We start from the raw sequence: 10,000 nt of genomic DNA on the forward strand, positions 1-10,000 counted from the left end.
AAACAAAAAATAACATGAACTTAGATCATCAAACAACTATCACTGATTTGAGAAAAGTCTCAAGTTTATTTCCTGACGCCTGTAAACTTGCTAAAAATCATACAGACACACAAACTTGCATACACACCATACGCTTTTACAACACACCAACTATACTTGAGTTAGGAAATTACAACACATTGTAATCCTTGTAGAAGAGAAGTAAAAAAAAATACCTACCCTAATATTTGTTTTAACCCTTTCGCTGCCAATCAAAACTTGGGTATGTGCATTCCTGACTGCCAGGGAATATTGGAGTTTGGGGTGTAATAATTCACAAAAAAATCTAGCTTCAAACTGGCAGTAGGTAGGTAAGTAAAACCTATGTTGTTTTTAAAGGAAATTGAACCAAGAATCTGTTTTTAGTGTCTAATCATGGAAATGATAATTAGTTTGGCTTATAATGATGTTTAAATATGAACTTTTGAAAAATCAGCCCGGCGCATCTTCCGGTGCCTGTGGATCAAACACAGGTGGCTGTTTTGCTCGCTCCAAGAAAGGATTATAATCACTGTCATCTACCTGTTTCCAACGAATTGTCCGAAAGAAGATCTCCCCCTTCCCCTGTCAGTATCCATAATCATTTGCACCGCCTGTAGCGTCAGTCCGGCTTTGTTTTTCCCTACTAGGGCCCGGTCGACAGTCACCGTTAGCCATTTTGACGAGTCGAGATTTCTCTCCCATACCCTGTCGACAAGGCCGAAAATAGCCTTCAAACGCAAAACCGCGTCACCATTTATGTTTATTCATGAGAATGAGGTATCCTACCAAGCCATTGGCTGCTATTTGTGTGTCAGCAGTGACGTAGCATTTCTGGAAAATCCCAGAACGGAGAAGACAGGTTTACCCGTCCTAAGGCGCTGCGGCTGCACAAGCGCATGACTGGTATACCCGTCATAAGGCAGTCAAGTGGTTAAAGTTACCTTTACTATGACTTTTTCTTTGGGGGCCTTCGGAAATTCATAATACATGTACTGTGACGTGCAGACGCATATGTGACGACATCATACCGTTTGCTAACATCCTTATTTCGTATGTAGTCGAAAATCCATGACACTGACAAATGAGCTCAGGAACTTGGCTTCTAGCAATTTAATGTTAAGCGTAAAAGCTTTGACAACTATCATTCACATGTGAAACATGGCAAATTTAAAATTGATTCCAAAGAACAAAATTTGAGACAGAAATAACTTGTTGTTTTGTAGACATGGATTTTATCTTCTTCCTAAAAGGACCAGGATGATTTTACAAATTATGAAAAACAACTCACTGTCGATGGCTTTTAGTCGCAGCGTACACCATGGTCTCTTTCCCTGCCCTCCCCCAGAGCCCCCTGTCAGCAACCGTGTAGCCTATGGAACACCTTCGTCATCACAGCATCAGTAGTCGTCTTTAGTTCATGTCCACCAACCACACCGAGCTCATGGTCATGGATCTGAAACAAACAAAACAAGCCAACTGAATTCCCAAAATCAAATATTCAGACAGCTCTTCTTCACATACAAACAATTCAATCTGGAAGCATCATACTGTCACCTGGAACAAAAAAAATCAATAATCACACTTGCTTTAACAAAAAAAGTTTTCAGAAGAGCAAATGGTGATTGAGTGTAGCATTGTCATAAAATGTAATCACACACCTCAGGTGACCTGCATCAATCATTCAATACTATCTCACAAATCTTCATTTGGAAAGCACAAACATAGTTAGAAGAGAGCATCAACCGTGATACTATTCAGTGTGGACAATTTTTTTCTGACCCATAATCCGATGCCTACACAAAGTGAGAATCAGAACTCACAAGAAGGCACTGTTGCATGTTTGTGATTATTTGCTTGAGTGTAGCACTTGCAATTTTGAACTTGAGGAAACAGCGTAGCAATTTCTGTTACATCCCTGAAAACCTAGCAGATGGCAGCTCTGGCCACAGAGCAATATTTGCATTATTTCTCACAGATGCAATGATCACAGAAAACAAAGTGGTGCATGCATTTTCCGCACCCCACATGAGAAAAAGAGGCCCATCATTGTGCGTACCCATAAGCATAGTTTTATCATCAAAATGTGTTGGTTAAATTCACAAATGTGACCAATACGCATAAACCTTGCATGAATTCCCAGGATAATGGGAAACTGGTCATGACTGAGAACTGATGAACAGTTAAGATACACCCGTGAACCGTGATGACATCTGGCATCCTCCAAAAAGCACACACTCAAGGTAACATTTAAAGCCTAAAGAGCGTCCAACAATAACATGTCACTCTCACAAGATCTTGCTACAGTTATCTGGGGAAAATAGCACAGGCATGACTGGTCTGCTTCAACAATAGCATTCAAAGCCACCTACCAGTGATCACTCCTTCGACAGATCCATCATGTGCCTTCAACATCTTCCACACTCAACAGTAAAAAGATGACTCCATCGAACAGTAGCACAGGCTCTGGCTCCACCATGATTCTTTGGCGACCAATTACTAAATTAGTCGCATCAGGTCCATCTGCTCCTGTAGAACCTTCTCCAGCAGCAAGAACTGATGTTTATCTTGCCGCTCTGCTCTGCTCGTAGTCTTGTGTCCGCTGAATGGAAGAAAAGAAGAACAAAAAGTCATTTACATGAAGCAATACATATTTTAGACAATCTGTCGGCCTGAAAAGAAACCATCAGCACTAAAAAACAATCTGAGCAAATGTTCAAAGTAAACGTGACATCTCTATATTTTTGAATTCAGGAGAAGATGAGGAATATATACATTGCAATCAATTTTTAAAGGGGCATACAGAGTGGCATTTGATGGGGTAAAAAGATGTAGGGACTCAGCAGTTGGAGATGAAAATTTTTGTGTGTATTTACTTCAAGCAGATTTTTTTTTTTTTTTTAGACAGAAGAACAAACACACACTAAAAATCCTTGTTTAAAGTTGAACTGACCTTAACTTTTCCTCCAAACACTAGAACTTTTTGTATTCATTCAAAAATATTCATCAAAAAGGTTAAATTTTAAATTCAATTTTGCAGACTTTGGATGAAAAGTTACTCTTCTCTGGCATCCCGCGGACACAGTTCACACTTTCTCATCAATGAGATGCCTGTGTTAATTAAAAACAAACATCAATAAAACTATTAAAATAAAATAAAAATTTAAATATAAAAATAAAATCGACCAACCGCCCCCACCCGATTTTTTTTCCCTTTGCTGGAAACAATACATTTGTTTCACTAAAACAGTAAAAGAGATCAGCTGAATTTGTTTGACACATCTGGTTATAACTAAAAGAATAAAACACAAAATAAGCCAAAGTCACAGAACAAAAAGACGCTGTCAGTGTCACTATCAATGACTCTGAATGAGACACTCATTGCTATCGAGCCATACCTGTTCATCTTCACCTTGCCGGGACGGAACGACAGTCTGCGTTACTGGCATCGGTGGCGGTGTTAAGGTCACTGTCCATCTCAGCTTTCTTCACCTTCAGTTCAAACAAGCAGTGAGCACCGTCATACTCAAGTCAAAGCTTTCTGAAAAAATAAATACTTGGAAGTTAAATAGGATCACATTGATTCCCAAACCTAACAGTAACAGTAACACGCAAACATCAAAACTGGAATATTAGTTATTAAATATAAGCATCTCAATTTCACTAAATTAGTATATTTATTTTCTCTGTGAGTGTGATGTATTTTTTTATTTTTATTTCAAAAAAATCTGTTTTTCAACTTTATCACTGCACACGCTGACACAGCCTCTGCCTGCCTCTCTAGTCTATGCATGCCTCGGGAACAAGGGTAATTTTTCTCTTTTCCGAGACTCAGACACAGAATATTCCACTATGACTATGAGTCTATGTCAGTATGCGGAACTGAAAGTTGAACATCTGTGGAAAAATAAAAAGATACAAATAAAAAAACAAACCAGATATATGAAGAGCCTATTAGTATTACTACTAAAGCTCCTGACAACTGCTGCCGCAATGACTCGACCAGATTAGGAACCAACCAAAGTTCACCAAGAAACAGACAATGAGACATAAAATGATAAACGAAAATTCAGTTTTTATGGTGCCGTGAGCGACCCGCGAATCGGGATTCGGATGGTATTTTCACTCTTCCACAACTCCTTAAAAACAAACCACTGCATCAATCAACTTTATGTTTTTGGAAAAGTTAGTTCATTCATCCATCTTTCAGACAAAACAAACATGAATGAATAGAACAGTGTTCTTCTAGGCGAAAAAAAAATCGAAAGTGTGAGAAATTCTCTCTGCCATCAAACTCGGAAGCCGAAGCCGCGATCGAGCTATCAAAAATTCAAATTCCCAAATCTTTCCTTCAGTTGATCAACTTACCTATTCTTGAAAGAAGTCAATCTTCATTTCAGAGAGAAGGATAAGATTACCTTGCATCCAATAAGCAAGTCAAAAATACAAGTCAATATGAAGAAAAAGCAAAAAAACGCCGATACAATGTGGATTTGACAGACTTCTTGCCAACAGGAAGTTGGAGATTGTCTGATTGAAGTAGGTCTGACAGACAAGGGAAATAACTTCAATAAATTGCTCTTTTCAGTCAAGGTAACTGTCTCCCCTGAAATTGAACTTTCATAGAGATTTTCTTCCAAAGCAAAATAAAATAAAATGAAAATATGCTGAGAACAAATTTTATGTAACCATTAACATCAGCCTTTATTTTGAGTAGATAATTAGTTTCAAAGTTACTTTAGTTTACATTTTTTTGTTTAATCTGAATTTTTTAAATGTTTTTATCGTTTTGTTATGGGTGTTCATATAGATTTCAGTTATCTTTTCTGTTCATATAATATTTTTATTATGCTTTGCCTAGATTTTTCCACGACATTATTTTGTGGAAAGCTGATTCCTACAACAATACCAAATCCCCATTACAATAATTATATTACATGCTAAAACAATTATAATGATAATACAAATTAAAATAATCATATTTATTTTAAGATAAAAATAATCAGGATAACAATTAAGCAAATAAATGTTAGTAATAACAAAATGATTAAATAAAAATTAAATGGGAAAACCATTACATAAAATAAAAATATTTTTATTAAACTTTTAAATGCATTTTTTTTTAACCGAAACTGTCTTAAGATAAACTGAAAAATAACGGATTGAAAGTTTTTATGCAATTTTTTTAAAAAAAAGAAGTTTTTGAAGAAGAATAACTATTCATAACCAAAATTTAAAAGTAAATATTTTTTAATAACATAAAATATAATAAATTATTTCATGAAGTAAATGCATAAACCCACGGTATAAAATTAGGAAAAACAAAAATTGCAATCACCTTTTCATTGAATCCATGCGTGCTAAACACTGCGTGGTGAAGTCGTTTCGAATGCGACAATCTGCGTAAAAGTTGGCGAAAAGTAACGCGCGCGAAGCGAAGGTGTCACGAGGCCGTACGCATCCCCGCATGAAAAACGCAGAAATAACGCATGCGTCACGCAGAATCATGCTGGCTGGGTCTCTACAGAGAGGTCGTGTTGCTTTCCTGTGTCATATCAAAGTACTGGCCTGGCTTGGAGAAGTGTAATGTCAGCGTTCTGCCCGTGTCTCTACAGAGAGGTCGTGTTGCTTTCCTGTGTCATGTGAAAGTATTGGATATCATAGTAGAGATTTGGTACAGGCAGTGTGTAGTGTGTATAATTATGTGTCTGCGTGTCTTTGATCTGTCTCTGTAGTGTAGAGTGTTTATGTAAATGCGTGTCTACGCCCTGTGGGACTAAGTGTAGTGTTCGCCTACTGACTTCAGCAGTTGTCTGTGCAGGGATTCATTTCAGCATACTTCTACCATGTTTAGAACTGCTCTGATTTTAAGGAAACAGCTTCAGGACGTATGTCAGTGTGTGATGTACTATCTGCTGTGACCTGGTGAAACACTGACTATAGCTAACGAGTTGTGAGAGAAAGAAACTATGACTGCAGCAAACGAGTTGTGAGAAAGAAACACTGACTGAAGCTAACGAGTTGTGAGAAAGAAACACTGTTTGGAGCTTGCGAGTTGTGAGAAAGAAACACTGACTGAAGCTAACGAATTGTGAGAAAGAAACGCTGACTGAAGCTAACGAGTTGTGAGAAAGAAACACTGACTGAAGCTAACGAGTTGTGAGAAAGAAACGCTGACTGAAGCTAACGAGTGGTGAGAAAGAAACACTGACTGAAGCTAACGAGTTGTGAGAAAGAAACACTGACTGAAGCTAACGAGTCGCGAGAAAGAAACACTGACTGAAGCTAACGAGTGGTGAGAAAGAAACACTGACTGAAGCTAACGAGTCGTGAGAAAGAAACACTGACTGAAGCTAACGAGTCGTGAAAAAGAAACACTGACTGAATCTAACGAGTTTTGAAAAGGAAACACTGACTGAAGCTAACGGGTCGTGAGAAAGAAACACTGACTGAAGCTAACGAGTGGTGAGAAAGGAACACTGACTGAAGCTAACAAGTGGTGAGAAAGAAACACTGACTGAAGCTAACGAGTCGTGAGAAAGAAACACTGACTGAATCTAACGAGTTTTGAGAAAGAAACACTGACTGAAGCTAACGAGTGGTGAGAAAGAAACACTGACTGAAGCTAATGAGTGGTGAGAAAGAAACACTGACTGAATCTAACGAGTTGTGAGAAAGAAACACTGACTAAAGCTAACGAGTTGTGAGAAAGAAACACTGACTGAAGCTAACGAGTGGTGAGAAAGAAACACTGACTGAAGCTAACGAGTGGTGAAAAAAACCCACTGTTTGGAGCTAAGGAATTGGGGAGATAACTGTGGATTGCTTTGTTCAGAGGTTAGAGTGTGTAAGTAGATTTTACTCATTTATCCTTCACCGTGTTTGCGAATACGACCTAGAGCCGAATAAACATCTATGCATCTTTAAATCCTTTGGCATTTTTACTTAAGACTGGTGTAAAGAAACTTAGCAAAAATACTAATATATTTAATTTCATTCAAACTTTCTATGACATTTTAAGGCATTCTGCTGTACATCCGGCACACTTTTCGGATCAAAATTTCCTAAACAGTGTGAACTTATTTACGTTCTCTGTACCGTGTGGTACTTGAATATCCACGCCCCCATACACATGCTAATCATTCTGTGTTGTGTTGCATGGTAATGTCATCACGAATTTTCATGACTTTGTCCAGGGGATATCAATACGCGGTCTGGTAACAACAACAATTACCTGAGAAATATACAACATGAACAACTGAGTAACTTACAATAACCCAGATAGTAAATAAGTTCATATAACGCATTGTGATCGCGAATAATGTGATATGAAGTGGGTTTTGTATTACCAGAATATTCGAGGCCTTTTCAAATGCAACACGCACGCACACTTTGTTCCCGCGTGAAATTGGCATAATTTGTGCTTGCATTTTGACTTAGCTGACGACTACAGTTTGAACAGAGTATACGGGACGCACGAGAACGGAAATTTAGTGCGTCCCGGGACCCGCTCTTTATAGGTCGAGTGCGTCCCGGGACCCGCTCCATGAATTTCTAGTACGTGATTTCGGCTTCTAGTGCGTATAGGACGCAGGGACGCGCACTTTGGGGAGCCCTGCTCGTTGTAATGTGGTGTGGATGTTTCAGGTGAGACAGGGCGAGAACAATGGGGAGCCCTGCTCGTTGTAATGTGGTGTGGATGTTTCAGGTGAGACAGGGCGAGAACAATGGGGAGCCCTGCTCGTTGTCACGTGGTGTGGATGTTTCAGGTGAGACAGGGCGAGAACAATGGGGAGCCCTGCTCGTTGTAATGTGGTGTGGATGTTTCAGGTGAGACAGGGCGAGAACAATGGGGAGCCCTGCTCGTTGTAATGTGGTGTGGATGTTTCAGGTGAGACAGGGCGAGAACAATGGCGAGCCCTGCTCGTTGTAATGTGGTGTGGATGTTTCAGGTGAGACAGGGCGAGAACAATAGGGAGCCCTGTTCGTTGTAATGTGGTGTGGATGTTTCAGGTGAGACAGGGCGAGAACAATGGCGAGCCCTGCTCGTTGTAATGTGGTGTGGATGTTTCAGGTGAGACAGGGCGAGAACAATGGCGAGCCCTGCTCGTTGTAATGTGGTGTGGATGTTTCAGGTGAGACAGGGCGAGAACAATGGGGAGCCCTGCTCGTTGTAATGTGGTGTGGATGTTTCAGGTGAGACAGGGCGAGAACAATGGGGAGCCTTGCTCGTTGTAATGTGGTGTGGATGTTTCAGGTAAGACAGGGCGAGAACAATGGGGAGCCCTGCTCGTTGTAATGTGGTGTGGATGTTTCAGGTGAGACAGGGCGAGAACAATGGCGAGCCCTGCTCGTTGTAATGTGGTGTGGATGTTTCAGGTGAGACAGGGCGAGAACAATGGGGAGCCCTGCTCGTTGTAATGTGGTGTGGATGTTTCAGGTGAGACAGGGCGAGAACAATGGCGAGCCAGCAGGGAGGTAGCGGAGCCATTCCGAAGACATCACGACAGGTAGGCCGCTGTCACCGTCTTGTTTTGTCCATAATGTTTCCCATTGTTTTGTTTTGTCGGTCGGGGTGTCTTTTGCATTCTGATTGGTTGTACATAGCCTTGAATTGTTCTGTCCAAATTATATTGAATTGTGAAAATTATATTGCACTGTCCAAATTATATTGTATTATCCATTTTTTTAATTGTCCATTGCATTGTGTTGTCCATTGCATTGTATTACCCATAGTATTGTATTATCGGTGGCATTGTATTGTCCATAACTGTCATGATATTGTCCATAACATTGTGTTGTCCATAACTGTCATTATATTGTCCATAACATTGTGTTGCCCATAGCATTGTATTGTCCCCAGCATTGTGTTGTCCAGTATAAGATGTTTGGTGGCTTGTGTTGGTCCGAGGGGACCATATCGTCTTTTGTTTCATCTTTATCGACTAAGGTCGAAGGGGACACTGAACAGTGGAGATATACAGCACGTACATTCTCACGACAACAGGGGACACTGAACAGTGTAAACATAGAGCACGTACATTCTCACGACTACAGACAGAGGACACTGAACAGTGTAGATATACAGCACGTACATTCTCACGACAACAGGGGACACTGAACAGTGTAGACATAGAGCACGTACATTCTCACGACAACAGGGGACACTGAACAGTGTAGACATACAGCACGTACATTCTGACGACAACAGGGGACACTGAACAGTGTAGACATACAATACGTACATTCTCACGACAACAGAGAACACTGAACAATATAGACATACAGCACGTACATTCTCACGACAACAGGGGACACTGAACAATGTAGACATAGAGCACGTACATTCTCACGACAACAGGGGACACTGAACAGTGTAGACATAGTCTAGAGCACGTACATTCTCACGACAACAGCGGACACTGAACTGTGTAGACATACAGCACGTACATTCTCACGACAACAGAGGACACTGAACTGTGTAGACATACAGCACGTACATTCTCACGACAACAGGGGACACTGAACAGTGTAGACATACAGCACGTACATTCTCACGACAACAGAGGACACTGAACAGTGTAGACATACAGCACGTACATTCTCACGACAACAGCGGACACTGAACTGTGTAGACATACAGCACGTACATTCTCACGACAACAGGGGACACTGAACTGTGTAGACATACAGCACGTACATTCTCACGACAACAGGGGACACTGAACTGTGTAGACATACATCACGTACATTCTCACGACAACAGGGGACACTGAACAGTGTAGACATTGAGCACGTACATTCTCACGACAACAGGGGACACTGAACAGTGTAGACATACAGCACGTACATTCTCACGACAACAGGGGACAGTGAACAGTGTAGACATACAGCACGTACATTCTCACGACAACAGGGGACACTGAACAGTGTAGACATTGAGCACGTACATTCTCACGACAACAGGGGACACTGAACAGTG

General features: G+C 40.5%; 1 protein-coding gene across 8 annotated transcripts in view; it reads left to right on the top strand.

Annotated features, from left to right (window-relative positions):
* LOC138951216 (uncharacterized) overlaps positions 1–10,000 on the top strand; it is a 214,233-nt gene that overhangs the window by 187,593 nt on the left and 16,640 nt on the right. For 2 of the 8 annotated variants that reach the window (XM_070322873.1, XM_070322876.1), the window contains exon 3: positions 8,459–8,528. The exons of 3 other annotated variants lie outside the window; for them this stretch is intronic. In XM_070322873.1, the coding sequence (XP_070178974.1) occupies positions 8,478–8,528 (51 nt within the window). In that variant the 5' untranslated portion in view covers positions 8,459–8,477. Of the gene's footprint in view, positions 1–6,749; positions 6,866–8,458; positions 8,529–10,000 lie in introns of those variants that run through there. 3 more of the 8 variants (XM_070322872.1, XM_070322875.1, XM_070322874.1) reach the window with 3 other exon arrangements.

The sequence above is a fragment of the Littorina saxatilis genome, linkage group LG16, assembly GCF_037325665.1.
Source record: "Littorina saxatilis isolate snail1 linkage group LG16, US_GU_Lsax_2.0, whole genome shotgun sequence".
NCBI lineage: Eukaryota > Metazoa > Mollusca > Gastropoda > Littorinimorpha > Littorinidae > Littorina > Littorina saxatilis.